At 37.5% G+C, this 25453-nt stretch overlaps 1 protein-coding gene and 1 pseudogene across 8 annotated transcripts; one reads left to right on the top strand and one right to left on the bottom strand.

Moving 5' to 3' along the window:
- Positions 1-548: 548 nt before the first annotated feature.
- On the bottom strand, positions 549-17034 carry LOC107792328 (uncharacterized). Of its 8 annotated transcripts, none has more exons than XM_075225139.1 (7): positions 16875-17034; positions 15382-16506; positions 14481-15289; positions 12305-12562; positions 11712-11826; positions 1562-1966; positions 549-804 (listed from the first exon to the last, which is right to left on the bottom strand). In XM_075225139.1, the coding sequence occupies exon 2, from the start codon at positions 16496-16498 to the stop codon at positions 15569-15571; it is 930 nt and encodes a 309-aa protein (XP_075081240.1). In that variant the 5' UTR covers positions 16499-16506; positions 16875-17034; the 3' UTR covers positions 549-804; positions 1562-1966; positions 11712-11826; positions 12305-12562; positions 14481-15289; positions 15382-15568. The 8 variants fall into 8 exon arrangements, with proteins under 8 accessions (XP_075081240.1, XP_075081242.1, XP_075081243.1 ...); XM_075225136.1 differs by lacking the exon at positions 549-804 and having other exon boundaries at positions 1293-1966; positions 14481-14697; positions 15200-15289; XM_075225141.1 differs by lacking the exon at positions 1562-1966.
- A 5636-nt stretch (positions 17035-22670) lies between these two features.
- Positions 22671-24829, top strand: LOC142165876 (F-box protein At3g07870-like; annotated as a pseudogene).
- Positions 24830-25453: the final 624 nt, after the last annotated feature.

Raw genomic sequence — 25453 nt, 5'->3', positions numbered from 1 at the left:
TGACCTTTTAGCAGTTTGAAGTATGAAATGGACATCTTATGCGTGAAAGAATAGTTCTGCAGATAAATGTGGCTGAACTTAAAATATTTTAGCAATTGTTGTTCACGTAGAAGATGGTGTTGATGGACGGATTAAATTAAAGGCAAGGCATATTCCTCTAGAAGATTATGTTGGAGGAATGGTTAAGATGAAGAAAACGAGTGAATAAATGGATTATGCTCTTATGCATCATTGTCGGATTCGTGGCAACTTGGGTGATAAAATGAGAAGGAATATTGGTTGTTGGTAGGAATAGTTTAATTATTCTAAGTTTTTTTTGTTGGAAGTGTTTTAGATCATGTAATGTTCTACTGAATGAAGGATATTAAACAGTTTGTTTGGTAATATGATATTTGATGAAGTTATTAGATGCAAGTTTGAGTCTATTACACAACTAAATAGCTAGTTTAGTAATGGACCAAATTTCTATTACACAACCAAGTAGCTAGTTTATTATGAAACACATTATATATTATGCAATCTCTAGCTTGTTGTATACAAAAAGGAAGTGAATCAAAATAAAAATTACAGCAACAACAATTAAGCGACAAAAAATAGTTTCAATACATAAAGGTAGATCCAAATATCACAAATTACAACTAGCTCACCAATTTTTTTTGTTTGTCTCATGACCAATTCAAACACAAGAATTGATGGAATATCCTGATCACCTTCACCTGCTCCATCTGTTTCGCTTTCAAACCCATTTTCACCATTTTCAACTTGTTCATATCATCGTAGTAACTGATTTCTTTTTCATGTTACCTACATACAAATATGCAATATCATATTTAATAATTTGAAACTTATGATCGAAATAAGAAAAATAAGCCCCAGTTCCAACAAACAGCTATGACCAGACGAAAATCGACCACGAGTTTATTAATAAATATTAGGTCGCCAAACTGACGAAAATTTAAAATACAGAGCCCAAAGGTAATCGAACAAGGAAATATAACCACCCATGCCATAAGATATGGTTATACACAACTAAATTGAAATTGCAAATGCACATATATGAATCCTTCTACAAATCCCAAATTACAGTTGTAAAAAACAAAATAAAAATAAAAATTTAGGATTTACTCAAAACTGGAAAGTTCTAAGTAAATATATAGTACTTGTTAGGTCTATATAGACGATTCAACCCATAATTGAAGCTTGATTCTTGTCGGAAGCCGTCGGAAACCACCGTGGTCGAGTGGGTGAGTGAGAGATAAGAAAGTGAAGAAAGAGAAATTGGCGGAAAAAAATAAAGGAAATAAAGGGTTTTCAATGTTTAATAGCTGACCTACAAGTTTTGGAAATGTTAAAAAGGTCTCAACCACCTTAACCCACTCATTTGGCTATTTTCCAAACCAAAAGAAATTTGAGAAAGAAAATAGGAGATCATAGGGCCAATTCAAGTTTGGTGGAGGTTTTTATGACAATTCCTCTCATGAAACTATGCTGAATTTATACAACGATTAATTCTCCCTACTAGTCAAACGAACAGTGTATAGAAAAATGATGAATTTTATACCATGACCAATTCTTTCCACAGCCCCAACCAAATGGGTGCTAAGTGTCCTATTTCCATGCGTGTTACAACAAAAGTGAGATTTTTCCTTCACAAACTGAATCTCTGATGCTATTTATATACTTCATTCACTTAGGATCGGCACCTTGTTGCATTATTTCTTAACTCGAAAAGAAGGTACTTGTTGCTTGTTGATAATTTCCCCTAGCAGTTCCCTGTAGTTTTTCCTTCCAATTTTTTTTTTGTTTCACCATGGTTGTTGTCATGTTGATAAAAAACTGTCAGCAGTTTGGTTCCCCTCTCGAAAAGTATGGTTTAAGTGGCATTAATCAGCTCCGTCATCTCTTGAATGGGTTGGCATTATGCTTCAATCTCCATGAAGTCCTTACCATGTACCACCAAATGAATCTGATTCCATCAGTAAATCAGTGATCTCATTATCAAGGCAATTACACACTGCCCGACTACTTCACCACAAAAAATTTTAAAAAAATATTATCAAGGCAAAATTGGAGGCCAAATAATAATACTTGTAACTGAGAATCATTAAAAGAAGGCAGAATACATATACGGCTACTTAAACTTGTCCAATATTTTCGTCTAGCTACCTCAACTAATGCTTCTTCCTATTAGATACTCCAACCTTATTTAATATGTGCCTATTAGACACAAAAGACTGACATGACAAAAATTGTATTTCAAACTTTTCTTAAACGCGTGAGAAGTTCAAACATCCTACTTTTTCTTTTTTCTTTTTAAACAAAAATCTTTTTTCAGAAACCACCATTAACACCACCCTACCACCATTGCTTCGCCATTGCCACCACCACAAATGTCCTACCACCTTGGCAGCAGACGAACATCATCCATCTCCGCCACATCATTGTCACAATCCCCCTCCCTTTCATCATGGATTAACTTTATGCCACTATCATCTTGCCCTAAAGCTACCCCCATCTTCTTATAGAACCCCACACTCCGGCCACCATGAGAACCTCGTGAGCCATCGCAGAACCCCTTTTTACCACAAATATCTTCTTCCTTCATCTCCACCAAATAATGTCACCAACGAACCCCTCCAAGCTCACTCCTCACCGTCAAACATCCCACACAACAACACCATTTCAATGCTCCGTTACCGCTGCAACAACAAGAAATTCAACCGCCGACGAAATCCAATCGCCACAAACACCTATAGCCATCATCCATATTCTCTCTCTTCAAATCACCACCATGAGCACACCATCGGATCTCCTCCTTAACTCACCACCAAAATTCCTTTAAAGGGAGTGAGTGGGGGAAAGAAGAAAGGGATTTTGTGAAAAAAGAAGAAGAAAGGGAGGGTACTGGGTGGGGGAAGAAGAAACGGAGGATGGGGAACGGGACTTGCTGCAACGTAGAGGGCTTGCGGCGCCTGCGACGGCAGAGGGGTTGGGTAGGGATTTCTTTTTCTTTTTAAATAGTTTTTTTTCTTTTTCTTGCTAAAAAGTTTTTAAAAACTTTATTAAAGTCAAAAGCCATATGGCTCTTTATCCTTTAATAATTTTTGCCACGTCAATGCGTGTGAAATACACGCACCATATTTTTTTTTACTGATTAGGCTTTTGTGTTTAATAGGCACATATTCAATAAAGTTTGAGTATCTAATAGGAATAAGCTTCAGTTGAGGTAGCTAGATGAAAATATTGGACAAGTTTGAGTAGTCGTATATGGATACCGCCTTAAAAGAACTAGACACAACACCCACCTGCTGGAGTATCCTTCATTAAACTAGCAGCTGAATTGAGCTTTTGCAAATCCAACAGGAAGTTTAACCAAAAAAATCTTGAAATAATTTCTGAAAACTGAAAAATCTGTTTTTAACCCATACACAATTGTCCTTGAAAGAATTTCCAAACCTAATGGTAGCCTTTTGATGCCTTCTCTTTCAACAAATAAAAGGGGAAAATATTATTTGTTACTGAATTGGATATTTTTAAACAAAAGCCGAAAAGGTAAATATTTTAAGAAAAGCCACAAGAGTACAAGTGACTATAAACACATAACGCCACGTAAATTGTGTTGAACCTTTTGACGCTTCACATACAGCAGTTGAGTGAACATCACATGACAGACAAATCAATCATCACCAGCTAGCTAGGTAAAAAACATCATGAGTTTGCTCATAAACAGAAGTCACAACTCATACGATCCTTAAAATATTGACATTGGAGGATATGCTGGTATATGAGCCCAATAGATCAGATCCATCCTAGCTAGGGAATCAAGGAAGGGTGATTAGCGAGGATAAGACATCAAGAGTTACATTGGGCTCCCTTCCCAATGTAAGGTGGGCTCCCTTCCCACTACTTACCTGGGTCTCCCATTGGGCGCTTCGCATAAGGATACTACGGTTTAGAATCCAGTGATCGAAAGGGTTGAAAAAAGATTAGCAAGCTGGCAGAAACAGTACTTGTCAAAAGGCGGTAAGGAAGTACTTATTAAAAGCACTTTATCGAGTATGCCCACCTATTACTTGTCCATGTTGCAAGCTCCTGTGAGCATCACAGAAAAACTGGAGCGGCTTCAAAGGAATTTTCTTTGGGATGCGGCGGATGGAACTAGAAAGTTTCCTTTAGTGAATTGACAGACAGTCACTTCCCCAAAGAAGTGGGGTGGACTTGGAGTAAAAGTTCTTAGGGTATTCAATAGAGCTTTGTTGGGGAAGTGGCTATGGAGATTCAGGGTAGAAGAGCATACTCTATGGAGGGAGGTCATAGTAGAAAAGTACGATTCCAGGGAAGGGGTTGGAGGACCAAGGCAATCACAGCACCTTTCGGGTGTGGCACGCGGAGGAGCATCATGAATAATTGGTAAGCCTTCAGTGGCAACATCACTTATAGGGCGAGAGATGGAAGAAGAATCGGCTTTTGGAATCATAGGTGGTGTGGAGAGGATACTCCGAGGGTCTCCTTCCCCCACGTCTTCAGAGTTTCAAACCAGAAGGAATTGATGGTCCAACAGATTCGTAAGGAGCATGAAGGGGGTAGTATGAGACCTCTCATTTAGAAGGAATATGCAAGATTGGGAGATTGCGGAGCTCCAAGATTTGTTGACACTGCTATATGGGCAAGACAAGCCTCAGCCATCTTATGATTCTTGGAGATGGGGTTTGCGTGGCGATGGTTTGTTCACCGTAAAGTCCTTTTACCAGAGTATGTTGGTGAGAGAGGAGGCCACTTTTCCATACTCCTCAATTTGGATTCTTAAGGTGCCTACGAAGGTGTGCTTTTTTGCATGGCTAACGGCGAGGGGAGTGATTTTGACTGCTGAAAATCTGCGAAAGAGAGGAATTACACTTGTTAGTTGGTGCTACATGTGTAAAAGCTCAGGGGAAAAAGTTGATCATCTTTTGTTGCATTACCCTGTGTCCTCGGCTTTGTGGAGGGCAATCTTGAATCTTTTTGGTGTTCAATGGGTGATGCCAAGCACTGTAAAGGAAATGTTATATAGCTGGGCCGGTTTCCGTCGAAGAAGAAAGCAAAAGGCGTGGAAGTTTGCCCTGTTAGCTCTCATGTGGATAGTTTGGGGGGAGAGAAATATGAGAGCTTTTGAGGGGATTGAGTCTCCTTTTTCACATCTTAAGAATAGTCTTTTATATTTGATCGCTTTTTGGTGCACTTATATAGCCCTACTTGTATAGAAGATTGGGCGTCGTTTGTAGAGAATCATATTCTGATGTAAATTCTCTACTTTTTGGTATACTTCCTGTATAGGGGAGTTTTCTCCCTTTTGATTAATACAATTTACCTTATAAAAAAAAAGACATCAAGAGTTACATGGTCGAGCAAAACACCTGAGATTAAGCATTTATCTAAATGATTTGATTACCCGAAAAGTAATTGACAAAAAAATAATTCACGCTCTAACTACTTCGCGGACTGTATTAATTATTGCAATTTAGTCGACCTTGGCTATAAAGGTAGCAAATATACCTGGATAAATAAACGACAGTTAGGCTCCAACATTTTAGAACGCCTTGATAGAATTTTTGCCAATTATGACTGGCTCACTTTATTTCCCGAAGCCCAAGTCCGTCACTTGCCACGCATACACTCGGACCATTCACCACTCTTACTTACCCCTCAACCTTCACACCTTACCAAATCACCCATATTTCGTTTCGAAACCATGTGGACCTCCCATCCCGATTTTATTACCATTCTTCGCAACAACTGGCACCCATCCCCTACCCTAGTGGATGCTATCACGTCCTTCAAACATCATATTAGTAATTGGAATAAAGACTCCTTTGGCAATATTTTCCATCGAAAACGTCGTCTACTTGCCAGGTTAGGCGGTATTCAATCCTCCCCAAATTATCCCACCAGTTATTTCTTACAACAACTAGAAAGTACTTTATCACACGAATATGATGAAGTACTTCGACTTGAAGAAGAATTCTAGAAACTCAAATCCCGTGTCCAGTGGCTACAAGACGGTGACGCTAACACCAAATTTTTTCACCTTTCCACATTACACCGCCGTCGTAAGAATCGTATTCACGCCTTAAAGGACCTCGCAAGTAACTGGTGCTATGACGATATTCAGATTCATGACACCATTTTCGATTACTTTAATACACTTTACACCACCGACTCCACACACTCTACTACAATCCTCCCCCCATGTTCCTCACCCATTACTTCAGCAGCCAGTGCGGACCTACTCCGCCCCTTATCCACAAGCGAAATCCTTTCCGCCGTCAATTCTTTTTGAAAATGTTGGTTTATGTTTAGTCAACAATGGCATGCCAATTGGAAGAGTTGGTGGAAAGAGTTGGTGTGGATGCTAGGAGGAAGCTTCCTCCTTTGATGTCACCCATGACATCAAGAGGAGGTAGTTTGATGTCACCAATGACATCAAGAGGAGGTCTTTACCTCTATAAATAGATGCACTCCTTCACTTGTAGAAATCATCCCAAAATAATACAATACATTGTAGTGAGTAGAGAGTTAACAGAGAAATTCTCTTAAGTGTAATTGAGAAATCTCCCCTTCCTTTGTTAATATTAAAAAGGGCAATTGTTCTCTGGTGGACGTAGGATTATTTTGATCCGAACCACGTTAAATCTTGTGTTCTTTCTTTTACGTTTCCGCTAACAATTGGTATCAGAGCGACAAGATTCTTTAACGATCCAAGGAGAAAGAACAAGCAAATATGAGTTCCATGAAGTTTGAAATTGATAGATTCAATGGACGCAACAACTTCAATATCTGGAAGATCCAGATGATGGCGTTACTGTGGAGGGAAGGTTCAATCCATGCTATTGACGGAAAGTATCCTACGGATATATCAGCTCCCGACAAGGAGAAGATTGAAGGGGATGCATTGAGTGCAATCCAACTATCCCTTGCACCTAACGTGCTTTGTGAAGTGAGTACGGGTACCGAAGAGACGGCCAAACAGTTGTGGGAAAAGCTAGAAGGGCTATACCAAGACCGATCAGTGACAACAAGAATGTTGTTACAACGGCGTCTTCACACATTTAAGATGGGGTCAGGTACTTCATTACAAGATCATTTAGATGCGTTTAATAAACTTGTCATGGACTTACAGATTGCAGGAATTAAAAGGGAGGAGGAGACGCTTGCATGTGCTTTGCTATTTTCATTGACTTCAGGATATCGTGATATTGAGAATTCAATGATGTATAGCAAGGAGCCTATCAAGCTTGAGCAAGTGCGGCAGGCACTTAACTCTAGTGATGTGCGGAGGCACATTGAAGGAGATAGAGATGACCAGGCAAGTGGCCTCTTTGTAAGAGGCCGGACTAGCCAACAGGGAAAGACCAAATCAAAGCACAGATCAAAGTCTCGTGTGAACAAGAAGAATACAGAGTGTTGGGGTTGTGGCAAGAAGGGGCACTTTGAACGAGATTGCCCAATGTCAAAGTCCAAGGAAAAGGCGAGTGCATCTACAGTTGAACAGGTACATAATTTTGATAATGATTATGTACTAACAACATCGTGTAATAATAATAGTAGTTATGAAAACAAATGGGTGTTAGACTCTGCTTGTACTCTGCATATGACGTTCCGAAAAGACTGGTTTAGCAGCTACGAGAAAAGTGGAGGAACCGTAGTAATGGGCAATAATGCAACTTGTGCAATAGTTGGCATTGGCTCAGTTCGGGTTCGCTGCCATGATGGAATCGTGAGGACTATTACACAAGTCCGTCATGTTCCTGATCTGAAGAAGAATTTGATCTCCTTGGGTACTCTGGATGAACAAGGCTACAGGTACATGAGCGAAGCAGGAACTATGAAGGTGACTAAAGGTTCTTTAGTCATGCTGAAAGGCAAGCTGGAGAACGGCCTTTACACATTGGCCGGAAGCACCATTGTTGGCTCTGCAAATGCATCTACAGTGCAGTTATCTAATGATGACAAGGCAAGACTATGGCACATGAGACTAGGTCATATGAGCGCACGTGGACTGGAGATGTTGAGCAATCGTAAACTTTTGGAAGGTGAGAAGATCAGCACGCTTGACTTCTGTGAGCACTGCGTTCTAGGGAAGCAGAAGAAGGTCAGCTTCAGCACTGGCAAACACAAGACAAGAGGAGTGCTAGACTACATCCATTCAGATTTATGGGGTCCTTCTAAACTTCCATCGAAGGGCGGAAAAAGGTATCTTCTCATTTTTATTGATGATTTCTCACGAAAGGTTTGGGTGTATTTTTTGAAGGCAAAAAGTGATGCTTTTGAAGCATTTAAAGAGTGGAAGATTTTGATTGAAAATCAAATAGAGCGGAAAATCAAGTATCTTCGCACAGACAATGGCTTGGAGTTTTGCAATGAAGAGTTTAATGAATTCTGCAAGGTTCATGGGTTCTCAAGACATAGGACTGTCAGGCATACCCCACAGCAGAATGGAGTTGCCGAGAGAATGAACAGAACTCTTCTTGAAAAGGCTCGTTGTATGCTCCTACAAGCCAAAATGTCCAAAGTATTTTGGGCTGAAGCAGTTCACACTGCTGCTCATATTGTCAATCGATCTCCAGCATCGGCAATTGACTTTAAGACTCCGAATGAGGTATGGTCAGGTGAACCCTCTAACTATTCATACTTACGAGTATTTGGGTGTCCAGCTTATTATCACGTTAATGAAGGAAAGCTTGAACCAAGGGCTAAGAAGGCCATATTCGTAGGGTATGTGGATGGAGTAAAAGGGTACAAACTTTGGTGTTTGTCTTTACTCAAATTTATAGTTAGTAGAGATGTCACATTCGATGAATCCTCTATACTTGATCCCCGTAAAGTTTCCGTGGAGTTTTCAGGAAACAAGAACAACGAGCAAGTGGAGCTTCCGGTGGAGCTTGCCAAGGAAAAGGATCAAGAGACTCAGGTTAAAGATGAGTCAGAAGATGTAGGCGTTGAAGAACTTGTTGTCAATGAACCATTCACAATTGCGAAGGGGAGGGAGAAGAGGCAGACACGAGAACCGGAACGCCTTATAAATCAAGCAAACTTGATTGCATATGCGTTCGTAGCTGCACAAGAAGAGATTAAAGATCTGGAGCCCTCCTCGTATATTGAAGCAACTTCTTGCAAGGATGCCGCACAATGGCGGTTAGCCATGACTGAAGAGATGGAGTCTCTTCACAAGAATCAGACATGGGTCTTAGTGAAAAGACAAAAGGGGAAGAGGACAGTTGGATGCAAGTGGGTCTACCGAAAGAAAGAGGGAATTCCTGAAGTGGAAGATGCTAGGTTCAAGGCGAGATTGGTTGCAAAAGGTTTTAGCCAAAAGGAGGGAATTGACTACAATGAGATTTTCTCTCCGGTCGTGAAGCATAGCTCAATTCGCGTGCTACTAGCATTGGTTGCACAATTTGACTTGGAGCTTCAACAGCTTGATGTCAAAACTGCTTTCTTACACGGTGATCTAGAAGAGACAATCTATATGGATCAACCTGAAGGTTTCCTAGCTGAGGGAAAAGAAGATCACGTATGCCAACTAAAGAAGTCTTTGTATGGTTTGAAGCAATCCCCTAGACAGTGGTACAAGAGGTTTGATGCATTCATGACTACACATGAATTCTCAAGGAGTGCATTTGATAGTTGTGTGTATCACAAGAAGATGTCTGGTAACTCAATGATTTATTTACTGTTGTATGTTGATGATATGCTTATTGCTGCTAACAACATTACAGAGATAAATGCTTTGAAGAAACTATTGAGTAAGGAATTTGACATGAAGGATTTAGGAGCTGCAAAGAAAATCCTTGGTATGGAGATTTCAAGAGAAGACGATGTTGTACATCTTTCTCAGAAGAGGTATATTGAAAGGGTTCTCGAGAGATTCAATATGCAAACGTGCAAGCCTGTAAGTACACCATTAGCTCCTCATTTTAAACTTTCAGAGTCACAAATGCCTCAGTCTGAGGATGAGGTGGAGCATATGTCAAAGATTCCTTATGCCAGTGCAGTTGGTAGTATTATGTATGCTATGGTATGCACACGTCCAGATATTGCTCAATCTGTAAGTGTGGTAAGTAGATACATGTCCAACCCAGGAAAGAGGCATTGGGAAGCTGTCAAGTGGATATTGAGATATCTCAAAGGAGCTTCTGGTGTTGGTCTTACCTTTCGAAAAAGTGGTACAGGTATTTCAATTCTCGGTTATGTGGATTCTGACTATGCAGGAGATCTTGACAGAAGAAGGTCCACAACTGGATACATCTTTACCCTCGTTGGCAGTGCCGTCAGTTGGAAGTCGACTTTGCAGTCGATTGTCGCTTTGTCTACGACAGAAGCAGAATACATGGCAGCAGCGGAGGCGGTAAAGGAAGCTATCTGGTTGAAAAGTTTAGTAGCGGAATTGAGTTTGGTTCAGCTGGAATCAACTCTTAGATGTGATAGTCAGAGTGCTATTCATCTAATGAAAAATCAGAGATTTCATGAGCGCACTAAACACATTGATGTCAGATTTCATTTTATTCGAGATGTTATTGATGAGGGAACTATCAAGGTCGTGAAGGTTATCACAGACGATAATGCTGCAGACATGTTGACCAAGATAGTCCCGCTCGCTAAGTTTGCACACTGCAAGGACTTGGCGGGGGTGTGCATCAACTGATGCAACTCCGAAGAGAACAGTTGCTAGGTGGAGGTGGTATGTTCAACAATGGTTTGATTCTTCTTGTTTCTTACAACGGGGTTGCCCAGTAAGCTTAGAAGTTTTGGCCAGAGTTGTTCACACGCTCGAAACGCAAACCAAGGTGGAGATTGAAAATGTTGGTTTATGTTTAGTCAACAATGGCATGCTGAAAATGTTGGTTTATGTTTAGTCAACAATGACATGCCAATTGGAAGAGTTGGTGGAAAGAGTTGGTGTGGATGCTAGGAGGAAGCTTCCTCCTTTGATGTCACCCATGACATCAAGAGGAGGTAGTTTGATGTCACCAATGACATCAAGAGGAGGTCTTTACCTCTATAAATAGATGCACTCCTTCACTTGTAGAAATCATCCCAAAATAATACAATACATTGTAGTGAGTAGAGAGTTAAGAGAGAAATTCTCTTAAGTGTAATTGGGAAATCTCCCCTTCCTTTGTTAATATTAAAAAGGGCAATTGTTCTCTGGTGGACGTAGGATTATTTTGATCCGAACCACGTTAAATCTTGTGTTCTTTCTTTTACGTTTCCGCTAACACTTTTAAACCCTTCAAAGCACCTGGACCAGATGGCTTACACCCTTTCTTTTATCAACACAACTGGACAGAAGTGGGACCGAAAGTCGTTGCTTTCAGTCACCAAATATTCTCAACTTTTCAAAATTCCTGAAACTATTAACCAAACTTATGTATGTCTCATTCCAAAAGTTCATAATGCATCCATGATTACTTAATATCGCCCTATTGGCCTATGTTCCACAATCTATAAGATAATTACAAGACTTTTAGTACAACGTATTAAACCTCTACTACCTACCCTCATCAGCCCTACCCAGACTAGCTTCCAACAACATAGACGAGCGGCTGATAATGCCATCATTGTACAGGAAATTCTTCAACACTTTCAGAAGAAATCAGGTAAAACTCCTAAAAATATGCAAACAAATGACTGCAGGATTTAGTGTTTCGGTGGTGATTGAGTAAATAGCATACCTCATGCGGACATCTACATCAGCATCTGAATATGTATCGCTGCTAGAATCTGCAAAATCTTCGGCTTCCATGAGCACTGCAGTCAATTGATGCAGGATGCTGGGTGCCCACAGCACTAATAAAAACAAGTTACATATTAAAAAAGGCCTTTAAGCATGCTTCGTCTAGCAGAAAAATATATTCCTTTTTTTTTTTGCCTTACGAGATTTCAGAAAGAAGAAGAAACCACAACTAAAGCTCTTTATTGTTTTGGAATTATCTGTGAGATTTGAATTAGAGATTGAGATCAGAGTTCAGAATGACCATGAAACTGACTGAAACAACTTTTTTTAAACAGGTAAAGATTTTTTAAATGTCAGCAACCAAACACTAAGACAGTGTTTGTGGAATACATGTTCCGGGATCCCCTTATACAAAAACAAAAAGAGAGGAATCCATCTGTACAGAGGAAACAAAACATATTCCTATAGTGAATTGATGTAGTCTAGCATGCTTTCATCATTTACAATCTTGTATGTTGCACCCAAAAAGCCAAAAACCATAGACATCTGAACTTTAAAAACTGTAGAAGGTTCGGTTTTCCTTCAGAACACCTGGAATTCATTTCTCCCCACAAGATCCAACACATGCAAGCTGGCTCTGTGTTCCATATTCTTTTCAGTGATTTACTGATCCCTTCACTGCCCTAGCTGTTCAGCACTTCCTTCACTTTTTTGGCTAACAAATGACAGGTTGAACAAGTTGAAAAAAGAGTTCAAGAGTGGTCTAGCTACTATGCAGTTAGAAACAGATGGCTGCTGCTCGCCTCCTCATTACACAAATATCATCTACTGCATAATTGGGGCATAAATCTACACAAATCGTAAAAGAAGTTAGCTAAAAGGCTAACTTATCAACTCCACCAAACTTAAACTTTTGTTTGTTCTCAAGCAAATCAAACTACAAGCAATACTTCTCAAGAACTCTAGTACTCAGGTAAACAGTCCAAATAAAGCAACCAAACCAAGAAGCAAAAAGCAGGAAACTTAAGACTTCGGTTGGCACCAACAATTATACTCAAATGCATGGACCTTCAACAACTTCCAAAGATCTCACTTTCCAAAACCAACACACAAGCACCAAGCTAGTCAAGAAGTCAAGCCATGACACAAAAGCTTCTAAAGTTACCTCTAATTCACAAGGCCACTTTCTTTTGTTCATGCATCTCTGATTGAGAAAGAAACATCAATCACACCAGAGTTTCCATGTGCCCTCACAAAACAAGAGATGTTCCCACACACACTATGTGATATTTTCACAATTAATGTAGGTCCACCTAGTTCAAAATCATTTAGGACTTGCGGGAATATAATGTAGGCTTTTGGTTAGAGCTAGGACATTAATATAGGTAATGACCAATGAGTGACTACAACCTTCCTAAGCACTACAATTTCAATACTTCAAAACACTTTTCTTTTTAAAATTCCACTCTTTATGCTCCCTTTTCAACTTTATCACCATGTCAACCCTTTTATTTCACAACTCTCTCTCTGTTTTATATCCATTTTTTTTTTTTTTTTCAAAGCTACTTTTTTCCCATTTTATATTTTTCAAAACTTATTCACACTTCGTCTTCATGAACCGAGGGTCTTTCGGAAACAGCCTCTCCACCCCCTCGGGGTAGGGGTAAGGTCTGCGTACACACTACCCTCTCCAGACCCCACTAGTGGGATTTCACTAGGTCGTTGTTATTGTTGTTGTATTCACACTTCGTCTTCACTTTTACCTTCAAATCAACTTCATTCAACTACCACAATACATTTTTCCCATTTCCTCCCCAAAACTTAGGCTAAAAGCCTAAATTATAGCTTCAAGAAGGTCGGAGCATCAAAAGGGGTTAATACAAAAGGGGAAAGGCTTGTAATGTGGTTGCCAATGAAAAGGCTAAAGGCTCGGGGGGGGGGGGGGTGACTAAGGTTCTCACACAAAGGGTAGACAATTTAAGGCACAAACGGTCCAAAGAAAGCCAAAAATCATTTTTCTCAAACCAAGTGCAACCTAGGATTTCGCCTCCAAACACACTTGGGGCAAGTTCTAGACCATAATTGACACAAAAGAACTCAACAGAACCTCACCTCACATGCCACATCAAAACTCAAGAAAGATGTATGTATCTAAAGACTAAAGCCCAATTAAAGCACACGAACTCAAAAATTTGCCATAGCCTATACACTATATAGTGAAATCTAAAGCTATATGTGGAACCTAAAAATCATGGCAAGATTAATCAACTCGACTACTCTTCAAAATTTTCAAAAGCGTGCATTTCATGCAAAATTATTTCTAAGCCATAGTGGTTAGAAAACTCATACATGCTTGGAGGAACTAAAGTAGCAGAAATGTCATGTAGAGGAGTTTCAAACCTTAGTACTTTTTTTTAAACCTCAAAAAAGCAAAGATTTTTGTTACTTAATTTATCTATACTGCTCAAGGCTGATTTTGTTACAATGTATTATTCTTTCTGAATGTTGTCCATGTTCTATTCATCCATCTTACTATTCCACACATTTCGAACTACTTGGAAGTTGGAACATGGCTCCACATAAATATTTTGCCGCACAACAAGTCTGGTGAATTGCCTAAAAGGAACTTCAAGAACTGAAATATGGAGTTTAAATGATTAATTACTTGATCCTGCCACATGATTGAGAAAATTTTGGGATTATAAATATATGCAACCTAATGGCTGCAGGATTTAATGTTTAGATGGTTATCTAGTAAATAGCATACCTCATATAGTCATCAACATCAGCATCTGAATACTTTGAATCAATGTCTGCACCAAATCTTGAGCTTCAATGACTTTCTCCAGCAATGCAGCCAGATGCTGGGGGAGTAAGAGCAGCACTGCATACCAGACATTTCAACTCCCAACATATTTTTCTTCACAAAGCTTCGTTACTTATACATAAGTGCAACATAATTTTTTGCATGCTCTGCAATATGACTGCACAGAACACGTCATCTTCAGTAGAATGGAGAGCAACAGACATCCTGTACAAAGTAACTTAACAAGAGGGTGAGACACCACAGCGAATGAATCAAATTAATTGATAAGGGCATGCAAAGCCAGGAATTTTAACAACTGAAGGAATTCATCATTTATGCTAGGGTGCTTACAAAGAATGACACCCACCATGACCACTCTAAAAGAAGGGACAAAGAAAGAGAAAAAGCATAGAATTTTTGTCACAAGCATATAATTGCTCCATCAAGCAGGAATACATATCCTTTTTTTATCCTTCTGATAGTTTAGATAAAAAATAAACCATGTAAAGCTCAACTCTTTTTTTCTTTTTCGACAAAGGTAAAGGTCAACTCATTTTTGGGAATCGTTTATCAGATTCTGATTTACAGATCAAAAGAGGGTGTTTACAATGATGATAAAAAACTAAGATAGACAGGAAAAATCAACAAAACAATTTGACAGATAAAAGAACAACTTATACCAACACGTGGGACTCTCATTCTGCAATCACTGCTTCCTGCTCCTATTTGAAGGTTTGTCATTGGGTCAACAACAGCAATTTCCAACTTGACTGACCAATTTAAATGCAAAGAGAAACCAGGTTACAGTTGACAGTGCAGATTAAGATTTAGAAAAATTAAAAAGAACAAACCCAAAATGTACCTTATCTCCATAAGAGTTTGTGCCAACTTTGTCCTAACATCTGCCTCCACTTTGGCTATTGAAGAAGTTCATTTGCTCAACTGGCCCGTGTCAATGCATGTGATCTTCCAACCACTGTATCTTGATTAATTTTGGAGTTCAAGTATGCTAATAGAATAAGTAACACTGCAATCTTTCTAAAGGAATCTCAGTTTTGTAATTTTCCATCTATTTCACGCATAAGCAACACGGAATTGTCAAGCACACGCCTGCTTTCATAGATGATAGACCGGAACAATTCATGCTGAGGTTCTGGCTTATAGAAGCCTAGTTCGACAAGGGGATTTTTGATCTGTGATCTCTCGTACAACTCCTTTGCTGGCTGGACGTGCTTCCACCAGAAGTCAGAAAGTGCAATCTTCAAGAGCTTCCAATATTCTTCGTCACGATGCAACCTAAACAAACTGCTTCCTTTGGTAGTCCAAACATAAAAGTCCATCCAATCTCGATCCAATATTTCCATTAAACCCTGTGCTTGTGGAACATAAAAGATCGGAATTCTTTTCCAAGGAGTTGCAGCACTCATATCGCCTTTGAAGAAAGGGCATTTGATCTCCAAAACCCCTCTCGATGGCAAATGATAAACAAACTTGTCAACCACGCCATCAGGGGAAGCTGCAAGCCAGTCATCCTCTCTCTTCATTTCCCGATATACCTGAAAATCAGTAAAAGAGACAGGATTTCCAGTTATCAGCTTATACCTCTCAAGAGCCTCCTCTTCTTTGATGTTACTCCAACACGTAGCTAAATTCCCCGAGAAGGGTTCAATCGCCCCGATTTTCTCCAACCAGAGTTGGGGTCTGCGCTTAGGAAAAAAACCAACAGCTTGACTAAAAGTGCTAGCTGTAAGTTTATTCTTTCTCAATTCTTGCCAATTCTTGAACCAATGCTGAAGACCACAGGATCGAAGAATTGGATGAGCGTCGGGTGAGGAAAATCTCGAAGAAAGTCCAGCACTACTGCTGTTGTACCATCTTCTATACCTAGGAATTTGAGAAAGAAAAACTGCTATCTTCTTGGTTTTGCTATAGCAATTCTCATTTGATGAACATCCAAAACTGAAAGTGGCATAACGCATGACCTTCACTGCAGAATAAGAAAATGCTCAACTTTTCAGTTATTCAGCATATCACCATACTTAAATGCGGGAAAGAGAAACTTACGAATTATTTCCACTGATTCTCTAAATAAAGGGTTTATTTTAAAAAAATAAAAAAAGGTTCTCTATTCGAAGGGCAGGCAGGTTTTTTCGGGTTCTATGCAGAAAATGAGCTTCAACAACTATAGGTAATTTTCATATTTTCCACTTCAGACAAAACCCACAAGGAAAATTTACAGACACTGTCCAACAGACACCCTCTATATCAAGAAATAAATAAACAAGTATAGGAAATGAATAAAACTCCAGGGGAAAAAATGGAAGATATAATAAACAGTCGAGCTCATGGACTCACCTTTGCCAGGCCCAACACAGTAGAAAGCTGCTAACAATATTAAGCACAGCGGAAGTGGCTGAGAGTTGTATCAAGAAAGTGGGAGGAGAATTAAGAAGGGTTTAAGGACCAATCAAAAAAGTAAGAAGAGTTTATTTAAGAAGATGTTTGGTGTGAAGGTAAGGAAGAGGGCTAGGGAAGGGTTTAAGAGATTTCTTTTTTAATTTCTTTTGTTTAGTATACGTGGATAATACTTTGAGAATTGCCAAAAAATGGTCCCTCATGTTTGAAGTTGGTCAAAAATTGTTCTTTAATATACTCATGAGCAATTTTAGTCTTTTTAAGGGTAATTAAAGAATTTTTGTTTTATCTCCATTAAATATTAAACGAAGTATGGTTGTTAGATTTATTGAAACTTTATTTCGATTATTTTAGTTCAGATTATTTAGTATTTTGAATTGCTTATAACTTTTTATTTATAAAATAAAAAAGTAATAAATAAAAGAAAAAATAATAAGGAAGAGTAAGATTTTTTCAGGGAATAATTGGCTTGCATAATATGAATTCCAAATATTCATGATCTGGAACATGACTTAGCCCTCGGTCTATTAGCGAACCATCTTTACCGGGATTGTGAAAGATGTCCTTGGGTCGTTTCAATTAGGGGTTGGATGTTCTTACATATAACGAGTTAGATAATCTGTAACAAATTCTTTATCTACTTTTAGAAAATTAAAAGACAAGAGTGTATGGGGTAAAATTGATAGCGACAGGTGGATGAATGACGAGATGACATGTGGAATTGGAGACAGGTAAGAGATGAGTCAGCGAATAGTTGGCACCGGATACAAATATGTGATCGGTGCTGAATAAATTCCACAAGGCATAGGAACCGAGAATGAAGATTTGAAAGGAAGACATTAGCTGGAAAAGACAACATTCAATGAGCAACTGTTACAAAGAATCTCTATGTTAATGATCAGTCGTCATGTAGGTATCAAGAGGGGTTTTATTCTCATTAAATAAGAGCTTGATTTGGGGATCTTGTCTCCCATAATAGAGCTATAAATAGGAATATTTGTATCCATAGTTGGACACGAAAAATTATTTGTACTCATAAGGCTTTAATTCGCTCTTACTATATAAAATTACTCTCTTTCTTTTTGTTCTTACATTGCTCTTAATACTGCTTTCGGAGAAGCTACGTCTATAGCTAGGCTTATACTTTCTTCAAGTTATTTTAATAATCTTATTTATGTTCTTTTATTTTTATATTCTTGGATCAAACTAATTTACGTGTCTATAAATCATGTTACAAATTCAACTGTACCGTTTTACGGGCTAATAGTTTGGCGCCCATCATGGGGCCAAATTGTATAATTACTTTGATCTATTTATCTGTTACTAACGCATTTTGATTCTTTTCGCTATTAAAAGAAAAATTAAGTATGGCAGCTAATGATGTGAACAACTCTTACAATGGTGGAACAAACAACGAGGATGTGTTCCATTTTGATGTTTCAACAAGTGAAACTCACAACAAAGGGAATGCAACAACTCTGATACATGGAGAAAAGATCCTTAGAAAGTGAGAAGCCCAACTCCTGACGATATGGACGATGAACAAGTGGTTGAGACAGTTAAAATTTTAAGGGAATAACAAAGGGAAATTATGAATCACTTCTTAAGATAGAACGTGCGATGACGGAATTGAAGCAGGCGCTTTCGATTGCTTCCAATAACTCCAATGGAGGAGTTTAGATTCCTCCAAACATCCCCACAATTCAAACAGTTCAAAGGACCGGTAACGATGTTCCGAGGAGGAGTTTGATTTTAATGAGGCAGCTGGTACTGGTAGTGGATTCCAGAATGACATCAATGTTAATTATCCTTTCAAAATCGAGCTCATAAAATTCACGAGGGAAATGAATGAATGAAAAGATCAAAATGCTAAGAAATTTCATGCTCAGATGGATCAGATCCTGAGGGCACCACCAATGTTAAAGAGACCAGATTCAAAGAAGTATACACAATTGTCGTTCAAACCAAGTGCGGACTCGAAATTAATTCCAAAAATATTTAAGATGCCTGAATACAGAAGTATGATGGGACTTTGGAACCATTAGAGCATATCACAACTTATACTTCGGTAGTAAAGGGAAATGACTTGACCCCGCACAAGATCGAATCAGTTTTGTTGAAATTTTTTGGCGAAACCCTAATGAGAGGTGTTTTAACTTGGTAATCTCTTTTACCTGAGAATTTAATTGATTCTTTTGCAATACTTGCAAATTTTTTCATTAAAGCTCATGTAGGGGCAAGAAAGGTCCAAGCTAGAAAGGTAGATGTATTCAGAATCGCCCAAGGAGAACCGAACTATTGTGAGAATTCATGATCCGATTTCAGAAGAAAAGGATGTTGTTGTCGTCGGTACCGGACGAGTGGGTAGCTGAAGTGTTTACCAAGGGTCTCAATCTATTGAGCTCTGATGCCTATAGGAAGTTGAAGGAAAGCTTATTAGAATTTCAAGCAACCACATGGGCAGACAATCGTTATGAATCAAAGATTAGAATAGAAGATGATCAACTAAGTTAATTGGTGTCTTCCAAAGGACGTAATCATGTTCGAAATCAAGAGAAGATCAAAACTAATTTTGATGCAGATTGGAGACCTTCCAAGAGCCGTTTTCAGCCGTACGAAAGAGTTAATGGGTGTGGGAGTAAAGGATTTCAGTCACCGGAGATGTTTATTTTCGATAGAAGCAGTGATCGTGGTCTGAATAGCAGAACTTTACATGAGAATGAATCATCGGGATCCCATCATTCAACATACCCCCAGTTATCCAACTATAACTTCAATATCAGTTAGTTGAGCTAATTTCGGCTATGAGAAATATTAAGGAGGCAAGATTTCTGAAACCAATTCGATCGGATCCTAATCAAAGCGATCCTAATATATGGTGTGAATTCCATGGAACACATGGACATAGAACTGGGGACTGCCGGCACCTTCGTGAAGAGGTTGCAGCGCTACTGAAGAATGGTCACCTTAGAGAATTTCTAAGTGATCGGGCCAAGAATAATTATGAAAAAAATTGAGATGTTGCGGAACCATCAATACCCGCTGCAGGTTCACCTCGCTTGACGATAAACATGATCTTTGGCGGTGACAAAGTAAATGGTTTAACATTTTCAGCAGCAAAGAAGACAAAGATATCGATAGCTCATGACAAAAGAATCCGAAAAGCTTCAGAAGATGATGAAATCACCTTCACATAAAAGGATGCTGATGGCCTTCTTTTACCACACAATGATGCTCTAGTAATACTGGTTAATGTTTTTAAATTTCAAAATTAAACATGTGTTGGTTGATTCAGGTAGTTCAATCAACATCATTCAATAGAGAGTTTTGGAACAAGTAAAGTTAGCCGAAAACATAGTTCCGGCAACAAAGCTTCTGGCCGGGTTCAACCTAACAAGTGTAACGACCCGGGAGAGACTTTACTGCCCGATGCCGAAAGCATATATAATGCTGGAATAACAAAATAATGAGCATAGTAAAAAAAGTAATTAGAATAATTTTTTACTAATAATAATTTTAGGATTAACAAAATTCAAAAATTTATTTACACAATTCAGAAAGAAAAAAAGTAAAGGTTGTAAAATATATATTTCATGCACGTAATATAAAAATAATTATTTAAATAAAGATATTTTTACAATATACATTATATATTCTTTAAAATTATGTTCAATTATATTATATATATTCCACACACGACTTAACATAGCATATTTTACCCTATACAGATAGTCCCCCTACTTTTCGGTGACATAACTTTGTGTCGTCAAAAAGTTGGTAGAATCATAATAATATAATTGAGATAATTTTCAAGAATATATAATGTATATTACAAAAATAGCTTTATTAAAATAATTATTTTTATATTACGTGCATGGAATATATATTTTACAACCTTTATTTTCTTTCATTCTAAATTGTGTAAATAAATTTTTGAATTTTTGTTGTTAATACTAAAAAGTTTTTTTTTAAAAAAAAGAAGAATATAAATGTTTATAATTTAGATGGTAAAATAGGTATTTAGCAATCCAAAATTTTAAAAATCTAGTTGAGTGATTTTCTGAGTGCAAAAAGCATAGTTCAATGACTTTATTGTTACAAACGAAAGAAAAGTGATTTTAGGAAATAATTTAGAATAGTTGAGTGACCATTTAAGTAATTGACTCGTAATCTGTATTGTATACGAACAAAGCTCCGGGAAGAAAATTGGAAGTAGAAACATCACTTAACTCAATATAAATATTCAAAAAAAAAATCAGCATATTCAATTCATATATTAATAATATTTAATTTATAAAATTCGATTTAATACTCAATTTACAATTAAGCATTCAATACGTGTACATTGATATTTAAAAAAAAAATAACAGCAATATTCAAGATGATACTAGTACTTTTGAGATGAAGTGTTACACGAATTTGGAGAACTTGTTCGGCGAAAATGGGGCATTTGCATCTATACCTGTTTTTTGTGTTACATTTTAACTTGTGCCCGCTATGCAAAAAAAATTGCAAGCGTACCCATTTTTTCGCATAACTTTAGCACACGGGGCTGAAGTAGCAAAGACAATCACGCAAAACTTCAGCATTCTAGTAGTCGGGCCTGAAGTTCAGCTCTAGAGCTGAAGTTTTTGTTTTGTAACTGGCGAACTTCAGCTCTAGTTTTTGTGTTGTAGCTCTAGAGCTGAAGTTGTTGTGTTGTAACTGGAAACTTCAGCTCTAGTTTGTGTTGTAACTGGGAAAGAGCTAAAGTTTTTGTGTTGTAACTGGGAAACTTCAGCTCTAGAGCTGAAGTTTTTATGTTGTAACTGGGAAACTTAGTTTTTGTGTTGTAACTGGGAAACTTCAGCTCTAGAGCTGAAGTTTTTGTCTTTGTAACTGATAGAGCTGAAGTTTTTGTCTTTGTAACTGGCGAACTTCAGCTCTAGAGCTGAAGTTTTTGTTAATTTGCTGTATTTGTCAATTATAATTTTCTAGCTGTATTTTTATTGTTTTGCCTTAGTTGTAGCTAGTGACTGTTAGCTGAAGTGGACTAGAATGAGCAAGTTATGTTTTTAAGAAAGCCACAAGATGCTCGATATATGTCCTATGAGACAAAAGAAGGAATAACGTTGTCCAAACAAACAAAAATAAGTAGAGAGGTGTATGAATATATACTACACAAAAATCATACCAAGAAATATATATATATATATTTCCAAAGGGCACACAAACAATTGGCCCTACAAAAACGCTTTCCAACAGTGAGCAATCCAAAACAAACCGAACTGATAACTTAAACTTTTTCCTAAGACTAATTTGCTTGTAAATTTGGAGCAGAAGTACAACTGCCGAACTGTTCAATTAAAAAAAATTGACCTTATAACTAAAGCAGCATTGCTTTCGGAGATAAATACCAATTTGTTTTGTAACTTGAAGAAGAAAACAAAGGAGGAGAAGGAGGAAGAGAAAGAGAGCTGAAGTTATTTAAAAAGCGGGTACAAGTTGAAAGTTTTAAAAAAAATGGGTATACGTTAAATGGGAGCGACCAAATAGGGCGCCCCGTGCAATTTTTACGGCGAAAACTGGATATCGTAAAAAATCCATTACTTTAAGGGATATTATCCCTTATCCTACGTTGCTTCTGTTAGACATGTTAGAATTCAAGTGTGACTAGATATCTATTGATTGATAGATATATGATGTTGTATGTATTAAGGTATATTATGCAAGGAAACCAGAGAGAAGGAAGTGACAATGATAACAGCTCTTAGAAAAATGTATGAAGTCACAATTATGGACCTACCAAGGGTAATTATGGTTGAAATTCTTTCAAGATTGCCAATCAAGTCCATTTTCTTCTGCAAGACTGTTTGCAAACTCTGGTATAATCTTTTAACTTCTGATCCTTTATTTTTTAACATGTATCACACGTCAAGATCACTTAATTTTCCTTGCATTTTGCTTTCGGTTGATCACTCTTTCGTTTCACTTCTTGAACTCAAAGCAGATTATGATTATTATTCTTCCCCGTTAAATAGACCCATGTTGTTGAGCCCAAAATTTCTCCTCCCTCCACTAGAATCGAGAACAATTAATCGTGCTAGTAAACCAAAGTTGGAAATAATTGGTTCGTGTAATGGGTTTATTTGTTTGATGAATAGTTATACCTATGGTAGAATTCGTTTGGTTTGCATTTGCAATCCTCTTTTGGGTGATTGTTTCAAGCTTAAATATCCTGATAAAAGAGCATGTCATGTTGCGTGGGGATTTTGCTTTAGTGAGTCCTCTGGACAGTATAAGTTATTGAGATCGGTATGGGATCGTCCAGAACTATATGAATTGGAGGTTTATACTCTTGGAGTTGATAAGAAATGGAGAAATGTGGGCGAAGTTCGTCCACACCCACGGGGATCACTTACCAATGTTAACGTCAATGGTTTTCTTCATTGGATGGATGGTGAAAATCACAAAAAAGTGCCAGCGCCTGCATTTACTCCTTTAATATAGAGACAGAAGAGATGAAGCCCGTGCCACCTCCACTAGGCCTAGTATTTATATTTTGAACTTGAGCTTGTTCCTTGGGGTGAAAGAGTATAGTTTTATGACACATGTTGATATATGGTGGATGAAAGAGTATGGAATAGCTGAATCATGGACTAAAGATCGTATTTTGATGGATTGCATTCCACCTGATATCCGTCAGGGTACATTCAGGGGCGACCTAAGAATATTGGTGGCCTAAAGCCAATTTTTAATCTGGGGCCTATCAGAAGGAAAAAAAATTCATCTATATTTTTAATGAAAGTCTATTTTTCTATCTTTTTAAGATGTAAAGTTGTTAATAATTTCTTTTATAAATAATTTAATCTCTCCTAGGATATTATTGATCTTAGATAATTGAACTAGATTCACGAAGTTTATAACTTGATATCAAAATAATTTTTGATGTTCTAATATACTTGTTGAAATGCTTGAAACATGAGAGGGAAAAAAAGGAAAAAAAAGAATGCGCAATATAGTTTTATTCAACGGTACTTTTCAACTCTTGTTTTTTATAGAAAAATAAAAATTTTTTTTTTTTACAGAGAACAATATAACTTATAGAGAACTTAAGCTTTTTTTTTTTGTAGAAATCAAGAAGAGAATATAACAATGTAGTACTCGTTTTCTGATGAGAAAGATAAAAAATAAGACTTGGACTATTGAATTGCACGTTTTTAGTGGAAAATGTAAAAAGAGAATAATAATATAGGTACCTCACTAATGATGTCAATAGTCAAATTTAAATAATGAAAAGTTTTATATTCGCGACGACGGTTTAGGAGGAGTGATTCTCTTTCTCCAATTTTTGCTTAAACGGTTACATCAATACTAAATTAAAATTTATATTTACTTTTTATAAAATAATTTTTTCTTTTAATTTTTACATACCCAATATATTTAGACCCTACCTTTAAAGATTATTGTGAGATGTATATGATCCAACTTACCTTATATTAGGTTCGAGTCATGTGGTTGAAATAAATCCGTGTTCTCTCTTTTACTAGGCCTTATGCGATACGAATCTAGATTAGTCGGGCTCAATACAAATACGAGTAAAAAACAAAAAGAAAAATTTGGGGCCTTCAAAATTTGGGGGCCTAAAGCTTTGCTTTAGTGGCTTGACCCTTGGGCCGCCCCTGGGTACATTTATACCAATCATAATTTGGAAAGATGGAGAAATCTTGATGCAAAGAGAACATGGCACTCAGCTAGTTTCTTACAGCCCAAAAGAGATTTAGTTTAGGAAGGTCAATGTTTACGGTAGTGGCATTGCAGTGACTAAATACGTTCCAAGTTTTTACTCACTCAGGACTGTCATGGGGGACAATTTTCAAGTCTCGAATGTTTATCCGAAGGCTAAGATAGTTTAGTATTTGTTTTGTTTTACTTCCTCCTGGATACGGTGTTTTGCTTCTGTTTGCTGGCATAATTTAGTTTAAACTTTTGAATTCTAGTAGAACAACAACTCTCTGCCAATATTAGTATATGTTGTCCATTTCTCATATTCGTAGTTACTTGCATTACAAAGTCTCTAAAGCTGTATTTCTTTTATCCATTCTATCTTGCATCTGTGTACTTGGTAATGACTTACAGTTTTAGTTTTAGTCACATTCATAAGATTAGAGGCAACTGACTGATGTGTGTGCTTAAGTGGAGCGACATAGACGATGGTGATTCATATAACTGACTCCCACTTTTTGTTGTTGTATATGAAGGTAAAACTGATACCTACCTTATAGTTTAGAGACACTAGTCATTTTTCTGGTATTTGGTGAGATATATATATATATATATATATATATATATATATATATATATATATTTTTGGGTAATTATTTGGTGAGATATTAGTTTCAGTATTACTTTTTTTCTTGAATAATGGTACTGAAATTTCTATTAAGACCCTCAATTCTCATATGCTTGTTCTATGTATTAGTTAACTGCAACGTTCATATTCCTTTAAGGAATCGACAATATCATATATCAAGATAATA

This window comes from Nicotiana tabacum, chromosome 11 (assembly GCF_000715075.1).
Source record: "Nicotiana tabacum cultivar K326 chromosome 11, ASM71507v2, whole genome shotgun sequence".
NCBI lineage: Eukaryota > Viridiplantae > Streptophyta > Magnoliopsida > Solanales > Solanaceae > Nicotiana > Nicotiana tabacum.
Note: the sequence above shows the minus strand (reverse complement) of the source record. Positions and strands in the feature narration are given on the sequence as shown.